We start from the raw sequence: 17,190 nt of genomic DNA, 5'->3' as shown, positions 1-17,190 counted from the left end.
GTGCATGTCAGAGCTCCGGGACAGGATTGTGTCAAGGCACAAATCTGGGGAAGGGTACCAAAAACAATTCTGCAGCATTGAAGTTCCCCAAGAGCACAATGGCCTCCATCATTCTTAAATGGAAGAAGTTTGGAACCACCAACACTCTTCCTAGAGCTGGCCGCGCGGCCAAACTGAGCAATCGTGGGAGAAGGGCCTTGGTCAGGGAGGTGACCAAGAACCCGATGGTCACTCTGACAGAGCTCCAGAGTTCCTCTGTGGAGATGGGAGAACTTTCCAGAAGGACAACCATCACTGCAGCACTCCACCAAATCAGGCCTTTTTGGTAGAGTGGCCAGACGGAAGCCACTCCTCAGTGAAAGGCACATTACAGCCTGCTTGGAGGCAGCTAAAGGACTTTCAGAAAATGAGAAACAAGATTCTCTGGTCTGATGAAACCAAGATTGAACTCTTTTGCCTGAATGCCAAGTGTCACATCTGGAGGAAACCTTGCACCATCCCTACGGTGAAGCATGGTGGTGGCAGCATCATGCTGTGGGGATGTTTTTCAGCGGCAGGGACTGGGAGACTAGTCAGGATCAAGGTAAAGATGAATGGTGCAAAGTGATAGAGATCCTTGATGAAATCCTGCTCAGGACCTCAGACTGGGGAAACCCTAAGCACACAGCCAAGACAAGAGGAGTGGCTTCGGGACAAGTCTCAGAATGTCCTTGAGTGGCCCAGCCGGAGACCGGACTTGAACCCGATCTAACATCTCTGGAGAGACCTGTAAATAGCTGTGCAGTGACACTCCCCATCCAAACTAACAGAGCTTGAGAGGATCTGCAGAGAAGAATGGGAGAAACTCCCCAAATACAAGTGTGCCAAGCTTGTAGCATCATACCCAAGAAGACTCAAGTGAGTAAAGGTGAGTAAAGGGTCTGAATACCAAATTAACTGTTGTCTGTTTCTTTGGCAGCCTTCTTCCCACCTGTGTTTGTGGGTAATTATTTGTTTTCTGTGAGTGTTTGTGTGCACCACGGTTGCGTCACGGTCGGTTTCTGTTTACCTGTTTTTTGTGAAGGTTTCACTTCGATTAAAGATGTGAAATTACATGCACGCTGCACCTTGACTCATTTATGACAGGGAGTTTGAAGACGGTGAACGTGACAGTGTGTGTGTGCACCCGTACATGTGTGTCTGTGTAAGTGATATCACGATACCAGAATTTTTACTTCGATACTGAGACCAGGTTTAGTATCACAATACTCAATACCATCACGATACTTGAAACCAAAATGATACCACAGCAAAAAAAGAAGCCGTATTAGTCAAAATCACAGAATGGCACTTGATCCAGACAGATCTTTTGAGTTCAATATCATTACATCTGAAATGTTTATCAATTAAACAATCATACAATCAATTAGACTTAGTTTTTTAGCAATCTAACTACATAACAACATAAAGGTAATCATTTATTTGAATGGTAAATCTATCGATAATATGGGTAACTCAAGATGTAGCCTAGGTCTATTCACAATTCAGGTAAATGCATATTTAACAGTGCTATTAATGCTGTAATTTCATATAGGCCTACAGTTTTAACGGCTGGAGTTCATTTTGACTTGATTGGTGGGTGTGCAATTTTGTTTCATCTATCAGGCTTAAAGAGTGTTTTACAGTCTGGGTGACAGGGTGCATGTTCTCCAGAGCCTCAATGGCCTTCCTGTTATACCCTGCAAGCCAGGCCCTAGGAAGGTTTCCTGTTCTTCAGTCATAAACACAATACAAGGCCTTTATGTCCTGGTGATTGTATGGCTCCACTGAACACAATTTTGAGGTTTCCTTGGCGAGCGATGGGACACCCTTACATTGAAGAAGTGTGTAAAAGGAATACCCACAGGGAACCATTTAAACCACATTACTAACTCTCTATCTCCCTTTTTGTATTCCCTCCCAGGGGTCATATGCTCCTCAAATCGGAGGGGAATGATTCAGATGTTACATGTAATTCAGAGGAAATATCTATTGCTCAAGCTGGAGGAGGAGGTTTTAGCCCAAGGCCTAGCCTGGCTGTCATCTATGCTGGCAGTCAGTGTTCTTCACTGAAAGATTTGGAGCATCATATCACTATCACAAATGAGATTGAAAGAGAGAGGTAAATGTCAGAGAACCGAGAAAGAGAGAAAAAACAACAACAGTTCATTCAGTATTCAGACCCTTTACTCACCTTTACTCACTTGAGTCTTCTTGGGTATGAGTCTACAAGCTTGGTACACTTGTATTTGGGGAGTTTCTCCTATCCTTCTCTGCAGATCCTCTCAAGCTCTGTCAGTTTGGATGTATTGTGTGTGCATGTATTAAATGACTGATCTTGTTTTGGCTGATTTCACGAGGCTACAGATGAAAAACAATATGTTTACCTTCCATTTTGGACTTAGAAGAAGCAATCTCTTTAAGACCCATGATGTCATTCACACACAGAGTCTGTTCAAGGCTCGAGCAAAGATAATCTTGACTGGGAGAGACATGAGGTGGGGGAAGACGAAGTGAATGAATACAGTTTTTGGTGACAATCAGCTTAGTAATCAGCAATATTTTGCGTTATGGTTTGCATATTATCACAAACAAGGTACTCTAGTGAATTGACATTGGCTTCATCTGTAAGCAAGCAAGGAAATGTAGCCTACACAGATCTTCTTGCATTGTAGTGTTCTAGCATGTACTGGACATTGTTTTGGGAAAAGTTCTGCCGTGTCGCATTATTCAAGTGTGTTAACTTCAATACAGAATAAGTGGTGATACAGCCCAGAATCCCAGTGAGTTCAGTGGTTCTTCATGGCAAGCTAGAGCTAGCAATGAGGAAGTTGACCAGGCACGGGGCTCTCGCGCTATGGTGACATCGGCTGCGCTGATAGACAGACTTGATACACTCTCAATCAGTAGATGACGTGAGACACGTCTGATAGAAGTACCGAAAAACTAAAAGCATTGTAACACTCACTAAACCCTAAACCTCAACTAAATCTTGTAATAAATCATGTGGAAATTGAGCAAGTTGAGAAGACGAAACAGCTTGGACCCTATATTGTAAACTGTCATGGTCAAAACATATTTTTATTTTACCTTTATTTAACTAGGCAAGTCAGTTAAGAACATGTCAATCTCCTAGGAACATGCATGTCAATCTCTCCTGGCTGAAAGTGGAGGAGAGATTGACTTGATCACTACTTTTATTTATGAGAGGTATTGACATGTTGAATGCTCCGACTGGCACACAGCTACAACCTACTGGCACACAGCTTGGACGCCCATGCATACCCCACAACAGGTCTCTTCACAATCCCCAAGTCCAGAACAGACTATGGGAGACACACATTACTACATAGAGCCATGACTACATGGAACTCTATTCCACATCATGTAACTGACGCAACCAGTCAAATTTGATTTAAAAAAACAGATTAAAAAACACCTTATGGAACAGCGGGAACTGTGAAGCAACACAAACATAGGCACACACACACACACACACGATAACATACGCACTATGCATACACATGGATTTAGTACTGTAGATATGTGGTAGTGGTGGAGTAGAGGCCTGAGGACACACAGTATGTTGTGACATCTGTGAATGCATTGTAATGTTTTTAAAATTGTATAAACTGCCTTAATTTAGCTGGAACCCAAGAAGAGTGGAGCTAATGGGGATCCATAATAACTACAAATGGAGATTGGATAAGAAGTATGGGTCTGGAAAGTTACTAAGTGAGGGAAAAGGCAATCACTTGGCTGCGGTCACTGATTGGATAGCTGTAGATTAGTGAGGAATGGGGGGCGAGGTCAGGTCAGATGAAGGGAGAAGGAACAGTTCTATTACACACATCACTTAACTTCCTACCTAGCAACAAAGATGTATTGGCTGGCTAAATGTACAAGGAGGAGGCTCAGCCTAATAGGAGAGTAAAAATACTTGTGCTGGTAGAATCAGGTCTTGGTCTTTTCAGCTGTTTGGCCCATTGGGTGAATAAACTTGGTTTGAGCTTTCACTAGTTGCCCGTTAGTTTTTCACTCTGTTTGTCAGAACCTAACAGTACGTGTGTGAATGTGTATCCAGTCAGGATAGCCATGCTGCTCTGTGCCACCTAGACCAACAGCTGGTCCATTACTGCCACCTCCAGCTCCACCACATCAATAATGGATTAACTTCTGTAAAATGCAAATAGGGCTTTTTCTAAATGTAGTCATAATGAGTCCCTCTCATGCACAGACGACAGGCCGGCTGCTGTGTAGGTGGCGAATAATGAGCCCCTACCCAGACACATGAGGACAGGCCGGCTTCTGTGGAGGTGCCAAATTATGAGCCCTTACCAAAATACATGATCTCCCAATTACATCCTCATCAAAAACACAAAATAAGCAGATACAGCTGTTAGTTTAGGCTCCTCTTCCACTGGGTAATGTCTGAGTCTGTGTTTGTATCAAGGGGATTCTAGTGAGGGTGGCGCAGTAAACACAAGATGTGTCATGACAGGTGTTACATCTAAAGGAAGTGCAAATCTGTGTGTATTTATGTAAGGTGAATGTTACAAAATGTTGGCTATGTAAGAGAGTTGGCTGTTTGAATGCATGAAATGTCCTGTGTGTTCCAGTGGCCCTAAAAAGCAGCATTATTGTGCATTAGTGGCAAGTTGGCATGCTCTCACTTCATAAACCGGTGGTTGCTTTTCCGACACCCTTCCCCCTCTCCCCATTCAGAGCAATTCATATGAGATGACCAGAGAGGAGAAACCAACTGCCAGCCAAGCCAAGCTGCTCTCAGCTACTGCAGATTCCCAGGGTTGTCATGGTTTTTAGAGCTTGATTCAAGCAGCTTACTATTTATCAGATTACTCTTTTTTAGAAGAATAAATCACTCACTCAGTCAGCCAGGGACATATGGAATGCTTTAGGTTTCACAGAACTCAATGGTAAACTGACAGAAGTCACATATTGCATAACTGAAGGTGTTCTGGCAGAGTGTTTGTGTCTGTGTCTGTGTGTGTGTGTGTGTCTGTGTGTGTGTGTGTGTGTCGCTGAGAATGATTAACAAGGCTGCATTGCACTGCTTCCCTTTCCGTACAATATTTCTAATATAACTGGTGTGCCATCTCTGAGAGGGGCCACATAATAACAATATACAGTGCCTTCAGAAAGTATGCACACCCCTTGACTTATTCCACATGTTGTTACAGCCTGAATTCAAAATTGATTAAAAAAATAATAATTCACGCCCATCTACACACAATGCCCCATAATGCCTTATTAAAAAATTGCTAGACATCAAGTCTTTCCATAGATTTTCATGCCAATTTAAGTCAAAACTGTAACTAGGCCACTCAGAACGTTCAATGTCGTCTTGGTAAGCAAATCCAGTGTATATTTGGCCTTGTACTTACAGACTATCACTGAGTAAGTGGGAGGCTTCCAATTGTCAGTGATATATATGTCTATAGTAGAGCCTATAGAAATCAGTTCAGCCTGTATCGGTTCAAATAGCAATTGCTTTTCATGTATGAGGACAGAGATCAAAGCTTTGCTTTACACCACACTCCATTAGAAAACCTCCCTAAGGGAACCAAACAATGCAGCCAGGTGGTTGTATCTTTCCTAACAGTTAAAAGGTAGTAGGCCCTATTTACAAATATTTAAAAAAGGGGTAAAATATCAACTTAATTTGCTGATTGTGAAGAATGTACTATTTGTCCCCAGATAACCATGAAGTTACGTGACAATATTCTTGATTTAGTTTAATAACATACCCCTATGAATATTCACTTGTACGCGCTTATTTGAACTTACGTGTAGGCACTTACATGAACTGAAAAGCCCATTTGTACAGTAAAGACAGTCATCAGGTTTGACATTTTGGCAGGGAAAGATAAAAAAAACATTTCCCTTTTAAATTGTCTCTTCAGTACCTTTGGTAATAGTTAAAGAGTTTGGTTAGATTCATGACCAACTGCAGGGTGTTTAGAGAATAGCATTTAAGCAGCATTACGATAATTTATATTATCCATGAGTTTTAGGGTGACACATTATCCATGTCCTCAGTTAACTATAATTAGAAAGCAAACACACACACATTTCAGCCCATTTAGAACTTACATTGGAGTCGAGCAGTTCTATGCTGTCCAGGCTCTTGCTGCGGTGAATACGGCCCTTGATCCTGCGGAGGGAGGGCTTGCCCTGGGTCATGGGGAGCGAGAGTGTGGAGGTGGCAAACATTACACTGCATCCTCCTATAGCACCAGAACCACACATAGCACCTGCACGAGCAGCGGCACGAGCAGCGGCAGCATCTTCTGCAGCTGCTTCTGCTGAATCCTGAGCTTCCGTAATGGCAGCGGACGAAGCCGCGGTGCCTATCCCCGTGGCACCTATCCCTGACAATCCATCTGTGGGAGTCACCCTGGAACACAGAGGGACAGAGACACCACATTAGTGTTCACATACAATACGTGCATACACAATCACCACACACTTTCAAAATGGATGGACAAAGCTAGCAGCATTGAGACACCACTGAATACAGTTTTCTCCCTTTTCTTTAATGGACACTTTTATTTATACCTTTATTTAACTAGGCAAGTCAGTTAAGAACAAATTCTTATTTTCAATGACAGCCTAGAAACAGTGGGTTAACTGCCTGTTCAGGGGCAGAACGACAGATTTGTACCTTGTCAGCTCGGGGGTTTGAACTTGCAACCTTCCGGTTACTAGTCCAACGCTCTAACCACTAGGCTACCCTGCTTTTCCCTGTTGGGTTGAGTAGCATTCAAGGCAAGGGTGCATAATTGGGTGTAATGTCATGTGACCCCTGGGGGACTGAGGTATGGAGCATCCTTCCTACTCCTCCATTATTCAGCCAGAGCTAGGCTCTACAATGCACCGCCACACTCTCCCTCTGAAGAGAACCGCTAGCTGAACAGAACCGCCAGGGCCCAGGGCTACACTCATCCCCCCACAGACCCCCAGCCTGCGGGAATCCAGATGTTGGAGAGGATCGGGGCTCTGTAGCGGGTGAGGCTGTTCTGTCACAGCGGATAATTTATACGGCTGCTGCTGCTTGGGGGGAAACTATAACCTTTATACTCATATCCGGTCCCACTGTCAAACAGCCTAAAACTGCTATAGCCCTCTGAGTTTAGGAATCAAACAGGCGATGTGAAAGCTGTGAGGAGGCGAGAGAGGAAGTGGTATAACTCTGTGTCAAAGATTGTAGGGAAATCATGATTAAGCTCCTAAAGGTTTGTAATTGGCTCTGTAAACATGATTTGAAATGGCTCCAACTACAGCTGCAGCAGCACTAGAGCTCTGGGTATAGAGTGATTTAGTGACATTACTGCAATACAATAGTGCTGACTACCTAGCCCTCCCTTCTGCAAGCTGATTACTTATTCAAGTAATGTCACGGCATGTATGGTAAGCACTTTCGACCTGCAGAAAGTTAGACCTCAGGGCTGCACCGATACACATCTCCTTTGCTTTTGTGAGCAGTAAATGGTATGGATCGTGAAATGGGTCTATTGAGAGGTGATTCTATAAAGACAACAAAACAGGATCGAATCTTCTGCTGTTACCGTTTATTCACAACGCAACAAAGCTCCTCACAAGAAGAAACATTCTTTACTTTGAATTCAAAAGAAAAACGATGAGCATCAAACAGAGCATAAGACCAATGCTGCATGTCTATAAGTGCCTTGTGTATGTTGGTACCACTGACTGTGTCTCAACAGATTCAGAAGAGATGCAAGATAAGAGAGAATAGCACAGAGGCCTGTTTTATCTCTGTTGATTCGTGATAGGGCCATACACATGCTGATGTATTCACGGGCACTGAAGTTACTGGCTCCCGAAACCAAAAACCTCTAGGACAAGCCTGGGGACTGCCTCCCCTCAGTGCCCTGCCTGACATCACATTCCCTGCTCTGGCCCCGTGATGATGGCTGATGGGCAGCAGCCCTGATGTAGAGGCTGGAAGCTGCCTGGGCTTCTCTCCCATGACCTCTTCACTCCCCCGCTACTGACCATCCCAGCCCACGCACACCAGGGATTTACTCTCAAAGCTACCAGAGTGCTCACTCACTCACTCACACACACACTCACTCACACACACTGCATTCAATCTGGAGGAGCATCTGACAACCACAATCCCAGAGTCTTACTGTACATAGCAGCTGTGAAGAGGGGACTCCATTCATACAGCCGAGTGGCAGCTTAGAAAGTCCTGTGGGGTTCTGGAGTAGATTTCTAAGAATGAAAGACTTGCATTTAGATGGATGGTATGGCACTGTAGCTGTGCTCTCTCTCTGCTCTGATACAGGCTATGGATGGAGCACTGATCATGGTACAGTACCTCTGGGTCAACTGGCCCATGCAGAGGGACCATGCAGAAGCTCTATGTGGTACACTCTACTAACCCATCTACATTAAACTAAAGCACACAGAAGAGTCCTTGTGAGAGTGAATACTTTGGAAACGTTGTGTTCCAATGAAACAGAAATAAACTTGCTGCATGTGCAAATATGGACTGCTTTCCTTGCCATTGTGGAGTCATGCAGCAAGATTTTGAGCAGCTTAGACTCAAACACTGTTTGTCCTAGCCCTTGTGTACCCTTACAACAAACAAGGCCTCAACTCTAAGAAAAATAAATATAAAAAAAAAAAGAATGTAAGCAGTAACTCTTGCGAGAGGTGAAGTTTATGAATATTACATGAAGATTTGTCCAGAAACAGAGAATCTGAAGAGGACTGAAGAGGTCATCACAGCATTTTACAGACAACCTCAGCGTGGTTCTTGATCCACACGTCTTATACAAGCCTGGTCTCATAGACTAGACGTAACATAGTAAATGTAAATCCTAGACACTCAAGTTAGTATGATATGTTATGGTTACATAAGACAGACGAAAGTAGGGTGGTTGGTCCGGGTGGATTGGTGGGCGTATAACGCGAACGTCTAGCAACCCAATGGTTGCGACTTACTAATTTTTAGCTACTTTGCATCTACTTAGCATGTTAGCTAACCCTTCCCCTAACCATGACCCTTTTAGCTAACCCTTTAGCTTAACTCCTAAACTTAACCCTAACCCCTTGCCTAACTAACATTAGCCAGCTAGCTAATGTTTGCCACCTAGCTAGAATTTGTAACATATCATACGTTTTGGAAATTCAAAATATATATTTGCGAATTATAATTTGTAACATATCATACTAAATGGAGTGTCTCGGATTTCCATACAGAATAATACGGAATGCTTTGAGACAAGGTTGCTTTTACTGGGTAGTGAATACATAACATTACGACATCCTGGAGCTTTCGCCCCTAAACATCTATTATGGATAGTCTCTGATTCAGCATTGACACATTTTAAAAGACATGGATAGAGTTATGTCATCACCGCAATAGCGCTAATGGTTTTGAAAAGCGGCAGTTTAAGTCCACTGTCCTCACCATGCGGTTCACATCATACCCAGCATGTCCATTCACTCAAATAGGACAGTAGGTATTTTGGAAGCACTGGTACATTAGTAGTGATAATAATGATGACCTATACATCTTTGATGCCAGATACACATTTTAAGATAATCAGTGTCGACAAGGTGAACTAATTATCAAAAACAATATGGATGATTAGATTTGACATGATTCGGTAAGTGGACATTAGAAAAGCTAAATGACTATTTTATATCATCAACATGGCCTATCTGGGTAGTCAGTGAAAACTGATACCTGACAGCAGTGTTATAAGTCCTTGACCTTGGAACACAGGAAGTAAAACAAATGTGCTGTGGGGCTGAATGGTACAGAGCAACACAGTGTCACAACTAGCACACTGACTGATGCATACACCCTACAGCACAAGTGTCAAACTCATTCCAAGGAGGGCAGAGTGTCTGCGGGTTTTCGCTCCTCCCTTGTACTTGATTGATGAATTAAGGTCACTAATTAGTAAGGAACTAGTGCTTAAAGATGCACTATGCAGAAATGGCTCCGCCATTTCCTGGTTGATAAAATTGTAATAGTTTGCCTAATTTCAGTTTATGTGACAAAACAAGCAAGTATAGTGTAGAGAATCATAGTTCAATCTAAACCACTGTAAAATATGTTTTCCATAACCAAGAATATTGTATTATCAGCTGTTTGAAGCTGGTGTACAAAACCAAAAGTAAAAGACACAAAAGCTAAACTTACGAACAGGAAGCATAGAAATAGCACACACATAACACATCTACAGCTTTTTAGACTTGCTTTCAATGACAATGACATATCTATAACTCACATTTCTATGTGAATTTGGTTGGTTCGCCCCAAAAAGTGACATATTGCAACTTTAAGCAAGGGAAGCATAGAAATAGCGCACATAGAACATATTCTACTCTTCTTAGACATGCTCGTAATGAAAATGACAGATTTTTAACACACATTTCTATGAGAATTTGGTCGGTTCGCACAAAAAGTTACATATTGCAGCTTCAATTGAAAGGAAAAAACAAAAATGCGCAGACACTCAGCCCTCCTTGGATCGAGTTTGACACCCCTGCCCTGCAGTAACTACCTTAAGCTACTGGGTCCAGACTAGCTCCATGGTTCAGCTGTGGGATGAGTAGACTTCATTTAATCATTGTGGTGATGATGATCAAACACATCCTTAGGTCTTATGTCACCTTCCGTTGACCTTCATATGAGAAAGTCTTTGCTGTTGAAATTGTTCTCAGCTGTCTCGAAAAATACATTCAAAAGAGACTGGATTGTAGCTACACAGACCATAAACATGAAAGCAACAAACGCATGTCTCTATTTTCTGTGCTCTATATATAAAATATTCAACTATCAACTCCCTGTTCAGAGTCTATGCGTGGAGTGTCAGAAAGTTTGGGCTTTGTAGGACTTGAGCATATAGCTCCATAATCAAAGCACAATAGTTCTGTTGGACTTTATTTATGCTATTCAACCTTGCATTTTTGTAGTTATTTCTTTAACCTTGATTTAACTAGGCAAATCAGTTGAGAACAAATTCTTATTTACAATGACGGCTTACCCTGACCAAACCCTAACCTGGACAACGCTGGGCCAATTGTGCGCCAATCACGGTCGGTTGTGATACAGCCTGGAATCGAATCAGGGTCTGTGATGCAGTGCCTTAGACCGCTGCGCCACTCGGGAGACCCAATGCTTAAGAGTTACGATCAAAGCTAGCTTGCTGTATAGCCATTGTGTCTATATCCAATGGGAAAGGACTAGGGCCTTCAGCATTACAATGTTCAAGTACCTCTGAAGTATTTAGTTATGACCGTTCCTCACACAGTGTGCACCCTGCAGAACAATCGTCTGCACTTAACCGAGACAACAAAGGCCAGAAAATGAGTCTGATACCTCTGTCTCAGGCTTTTCTGTTGGAGGAGGAAGAAAGAACACAGCAGACACATCAATAACTGTATCTGGGCCAGTACAGAAACTCACTGCACTGAGAAGGCCTATGTTTCATCCTGTGAGCCTAAGAGGGCAAGAGAGGGCCTGTGAGGGCCTGAGAGGGAGTGAGAGGGACTGAGAGAGACTGAGAGGGACTGAGAGGGATTGAGAGGGACTGAGAGAGACAGAGGGACTGAGAGGGATTCAGAGAGACTGAGAGAGACTGAGAGGGCCTGAGAGAGACTGAGAGGGCCTGAGAGGGCCTGAGAGGGACTGAAGGACAGTACGGTCAGCACGTGGTCTACTATAGACTCTCCTGGCTAAGCCTGGCCGGACCTAACATCCCCTGAGCTCCACCACTACAACACATTACTCATCCACTACAGGCTTCATCCCTCCTGGAGTGTGGGATGACTAGAGAGGCATTTTGCTGCATCCCATTTGCATCCCTGAGATTAACAATGTCATGATGCGTAAAAAAAAAAAGGTCCAAAACAAAGCAAAGCATATTCAACCAAGTGGACATCCTTGGAAAACATAATTGGGGAGAGAAAAAACGTGGGCGTTATTTAAACTCATGAGGTGACCAGGAGAAAGTACGCAAGGCAGGTGGGATCAGAGGGATCGCCACCCTGATTAGGTAGGCTAGACAGATGGATAGACAGATTAGGCATTTAGACCTGCATCTAACATGACAGGCCAACGGTCACATCCAAACACTGTGGTGACCCCTGTGGAGAGGCACATAAAGACCCACCATCAACACAGCACACTGCAGCCACACGCCTCATCTTTCCTGATCACTTCTCCACGTGCAGTAGATCCTCCTTATTAGAGAGGGTGAAACACTTACAATGAAAGCACAGCTTGGCGTTTTGTCCGGTAATGGAGTGTAAAGTGTATTAACCCAAGTCCAGGTTGACACTAGGCTCTGACTAACCGTGTGTACATGTAATGTAAGGGTAATAATTGAACAGTAGGGCAGGAACATCTGCTCAGCATCTGGGTGATGGGGGATCTGTCCATGGACTGCACTGAGGTGAGGACGAAGCCTTCCCTAACCCTAACCGGCAAGGTGAGAGCCGCAGGGCATCTCACTGAGTGTGAGCTAACTCCAGTTCGGTTTCTTTCTCTTTTCTTACTAGAAAGAAACAGAAAAAGTAGGGTAGTTGAGTCACCTTGTCATACTTCCTAGACTCGTGATCTATTCACTTGAGAAAGCTGGATGTAGTCCCTAAAAGAGAAATATAAAAAGCCCAGTCTAGAGGACATTACCAAGTTCATATGAGAAAGGGACATGTGGTTAGCTAGTTTGTCATGTCCTCCGGTGTTTGTGGTCCAGTGACTGATTCCATCTTGTCAGCCTCCTGTGAGTCTTCATGACAGGCATGAGTCATTCTGGCCGGGAGAATCTTTGACTCACAGTTATGCTTCTCCACGTCTGTATCTTCCTGGAGGGGATACATGTCTGATAGGTCTTGTTGTCATTGCTCCTCCAGTCAGGCTTTTTTAGGAGCAATGATCGCAGTTACATTACCATGAGGTCTTGAAGGCCCCGAACACGGGCTCTGTGCTTGCTGAATTAATGCACCATTCGTTGGTCTGTGTGTGAAGGGAAAACTACTGTTTTTGGGCATCAACTACACAAATTCAACGAATGTATTAATCTGATTAATATGAGAGAGAGAGAGAGAGAGAGAGAGAGAGAGAGAGAGAGAGAGAGAGAGAGAGAGAGAGAGAGAGAGAGAGAGAGAGAGAGAGAGAGGATGATTAAATTCGTTGGGGCATGGACTCTACTAGGTATCGTAAGTGTTCCACAGGGATGTTGGCCCATGTTGACTCCAATGCTTCCCACCATTGTGTCAAGTTGGCTGGATGTCCTTTGGGTGGTCGACCATTCTTGATACACACGAGAAACTGTTGAGTGTGAAAAACCCAGCAGCGTTGCAGTTCTTGGCAAAAACCACACATACACAATCCATGTCTCAACTGTCTCAAGGCTTAACATCTAAACTGATTGAAGTGGATTTAACAAGTGACATCATTAAGGGATCATATATTTCACCAAGATTCACCTGGTCAGTCTATGTCATGGAAAGAGCAGGTGTCCTTAATGTTTTGTATACTCAGTGTATAATAACAGCCATCCTCCTATCCTTTTTAATGTGATCAGTGTTGGCTCCACCGAGAGCACACTACTGTGTATGATAAGCCCACTTACAACCGTCTTAAATGATGCCTGATTCAAATGCCCCCCCCCATGAGGTGAAGGCACTGTATGGGGGTGGGGATAGGGGCAGCCACAAGTCAATAAACCCAATTTAATCTGTTCCCTTTAGTGCCATAAACCAGCTGAGAGGAGATTACAACCATTCTGGCCAATGACTCAATACAAAACAACAGGAAGTTAGCCTAGCAGGGGCTAGCTGGCTTCTGCTTGGGGCAGTCCATCAGGCAATATCGTAATCTCATTTTAATGGGTATCCCCCTCCCCCCACCACGGGATGGGATGACCCTGAGACCCATCGCACAGCACGGCCTCTCTTAAGGGAGCAGTGTCAAAAAAAAGAACCTCAGTGCTTGCTGCTGCTCTCTCAACACTAGTGACAGCATTCACACAAAGAAAGGAGAAGAGAAAAGAAAACATTCTTCCCACTCCCAATCTGAGGCTTTTTGACTGCTGATCTGGAATCTTCTTCACACACAGAGTTGGAATGTTTTCATAAACATGATTTATTTATCCTGCAGCAGTAAGGGTTTGATTTCATGATAAGGTGGTTACTAAGACACTAAGTAAAATGGTTTCGGAGAACGACCAAACACAGGTAGTTGACACGGCTTTGTCCTGGTCTTACCGTGACTACTGCAGTACAATACAGAACCCTCAGAACACTCACAATACAGAACCACACATTTGCATAGGTTGAACTGAACTAAACCACTGGGGTATAAGGTCAAGTGAATATAGTATGGTGGTCACATCTGGATGGACGAATCGTGTTCTGTGTAATGGACGGATGGTAAATGAGATTATTTGTCAATCTGGTTATCAACAGACTGGTGGGAAGGCTGAGATGTAGACACACACCACAGAGAGCGTGACAGGGGTTCTGATGATTAGATACACCCATCAACAGGAAATCCTTCCAGTGATATAGCTTACCATGCACCAGTAATTCCTACCATGCACCAGTAGTATTGAACAATAACTGATAACAGAAGGAGATTATGTTTCATGCTACATATTTTCATGCTATTCATTTGAATTAGATGCAGAGAGCAAAAAATGAAGTTAGCAATAATTATTCAGATTTCACAGGGTAGTATTACCATTTCTAACAAGGGTGTAATAATGACATGGTGAGAAAGGAAGTGGACTGTGTGAAAGGCAGATGTACTGGAATTAGAAATGCCACAAAGACAGGGACAAAATCGAGTCCACACAGTATTCATCAGACTAAAATATAATGTATCCGACATATTTGACACATTGTGTCTAGATAACAATGCCTTTATTACTTACTACTTTCACCTGGTCTTTCATCTTTTCTGGATCATTCTAGATCATCATTGTTAATGTGTGAATTCTTCCTCTGAGAGGGATGTGCCACCACTAGTTCACCAACAAGACAGAGGCACAGATACAACTGGAATGTTGTATCTGTGCCCCCGCCCCCGCCCAATACAAACATATTAGGGGGAGACACAACCATGTACAGGCATTTTTTCAGCCTGAAAAACTCACAGACAGATTACAACCATGTGCTACTGGCATTCTATCACCCTGCCCAAATAACACAGTGTAGGCACAAATACAACCAAGTAGGCATAACAATCTCCCTGCCTGAAACACATACATGACAGATACAACCATGTATCGGCATCGGCTAACAATCCCCCTGCCCAGAGAACACATATACAACCTTACACCGGCATACAACTATATACCGGCATACAATCTTCCTCCCTGCCCACTACCACAGTCATGGCAACAATGAGCACAAAGAGGGAGGCTGAGCTGACTTCCGCAAACAGCTGCTGCTCATCCTAACTAAGCATGTCACAAAGAGAGACTCCCACTCTCCTTGACAACAAAGCTAACAAGATAATTGTGTAGCCGGAGCAGAAGCACACTGGCTGTGTGGTTCCTCTCTCTGTCTTCCTCTCTGCTGTCATTAGGTAAGAGTGATACGGTAGACTGTAGATACACTATGCTATACTCCTCTCCTCAGCATCACCCCGGTTCCCCACACGGTGAAATCCATACTCACCACATCTGTCTCTTAGGAGGGATGCAATTGTCTCTGTTGATGGCAGTCACCCCCATAGCCATCTGCATCACCGTTATGTATTTCTGGTACTTCATGTTGTCCACCACTACTAGGAATCCACACCACAAACCAGTTTATGGAAAACATGTAATTTCTAGTCGCTGGCATCCGCCTGCACCGCGTCTTCCTTGTTCAGCATCAGAACGCCATTTCCAGCGCTGAAGGACTGACAGGGAAAACACTCCCCACGGAGCTCAACAAAAGGTACCATGCCGCTGCAACCCATGTCTGCAATGACACCCTAATCTCATTAGTGCTCAAGAATAGATGGCTTATCCATTCAATGTTAGTCAGGACCACAACATTGTTTTGTTGTTCGCCCTAGAGGCACTTTTCTTTGGGAAAAAAAACTCTAGCTAGCGAAACGCTGCAGCGGCACCCAAATGTCCGTGTGTGAGGTGGGAGAGAGTGTGCTGTGCGTGTGTTTAACGAGAGAGAGAGCAGGGGAGAGAGGGAGAGGAAGAGGGAGAGTGGGTGCATGTCGAGAGCTGAGAGGGGTTCTTGTCCAATGAATACATCTCGGCATTTCATTTGGGTGCATGAGATAGTTTTTTTGTTTTCTCAGAGCAAACCTATGGTTCATAATTAAACCCTGCAAGAAGGGGCTGTATAAAAACTTGATTAATGGGCTGATACAGGACTGCTTTTATACCTACTGAAAGGAAGGGGGAGGGGGAAGAACAGCAGAGAAGAAAGGTGGGAGGGAACAAGATACATTTTTAATACATCCTTTTTCACATATTCTATTATCAACAAGTTGATCACATCAATTATAACACATTTCATTAAACATAAATCATTAAACATTTCTTCCAACCCTATCTATTATATATATATATATATATATATATATATATATATATATATATATATATTTACAATGTTATCTTACATTTGCAGGTAACAAGGCAGTAAGTGAAACTGAAAAACAGGGTTTGCTTTATCTGTGCCAGCTGCCTACCTACTGGTCCTTGTTGTTTTAATCTCAATCTTTTTAGTCAGCCAAAACCTGCTCCTACTGAGGTCTGAAGGGCAGTTATCATTATTCTATCACTGGCTTCAGAGTTCAACAACAAGGCTAATTGGGAAAGGGCTCTGAGAGGGGAGAACGCAACATTCATTTGAATACAGAAACGGTTTCTAAGTGCTTTACGAACACAATACTATGTATAGCTTTTATTATTATTGTCCTAAACATACAGTTCTATGTTGTTTTTCTGTCCTGCCGCACAACGATGTTAACATCAGGAGGAGTCTCCCTTAACTACAGATCCCTGACTGTCTGGTCCCAGATTACAGATGATTAGGAGTCTAAAAGTGGATTGAGTTAGATTAGCCAGCCTACTGCACACAGATTATTGTATACCATTTCTGTTTCTCATCACACAGAAAAACAAACCATCTCCACAATGAGACAGT

General features: G+C 43.4%; 1 protein-coding gene across 28 annotated transcripts in view; it reads right to left on the bottom strand.

Moving 5' to 3' along the window:
• Positions 1-16,225, bottom strand: part of LOC110506437 (tight junction protein 1) — a 157,330-nt gene extending 141,105 nt beyond the window's left edge. For 21 of the 28 annotated variants that reach the window (XM_036963727.2, XM_036963732.2, XM_036963733.2 and 18 more), the window contains exons 1-2: positions 15,712-16,224; positions 6,133-6,436 (exon numbers count right to left, since the gene is read on the bottom strand). In XM_036963727.2, coding sequence (XP_036819622.2) covers positions 6,133-6,436; positions 15,712-15,806 — 399 coding nt within the window. In that variant the 5' untranslated portion in view covers positions 15,807-16,224. Of the gene's footprint in view, positions 1-6,132; positions 6,437-15,711 lie in introns of all 28 variants that reach the window. The other 7 variants (XM_036963729.2, XM_090222181.1, XM_090222183.1 and 4 more) reach the window with 1 other exon arrangement.
• Positions 16,226-17,190: the final 965 nt, after the last annotated feature.

The sequence above is a fragment of the Oncorhynchus mykiss genome, chromosome 26 (genome assembly GCF_057628025.1).
Source record: "Oncorhynchus mykiss isolate SJ-2025 chromosome 26, ASM5762802v1, whole genome shotgun sequence".
NCBI lineage: Eukaryota > Metazoa > Chordata > Actinopteri > Salmoniformes > Salmonidae > Oncorhynchus > Oncorhynchus mykiss.
The sequence above is the reverse complement of the archived record's forward strand: the minus strand, read 5'-3'. Positions and strand labels throughout refer to the sequence as shown.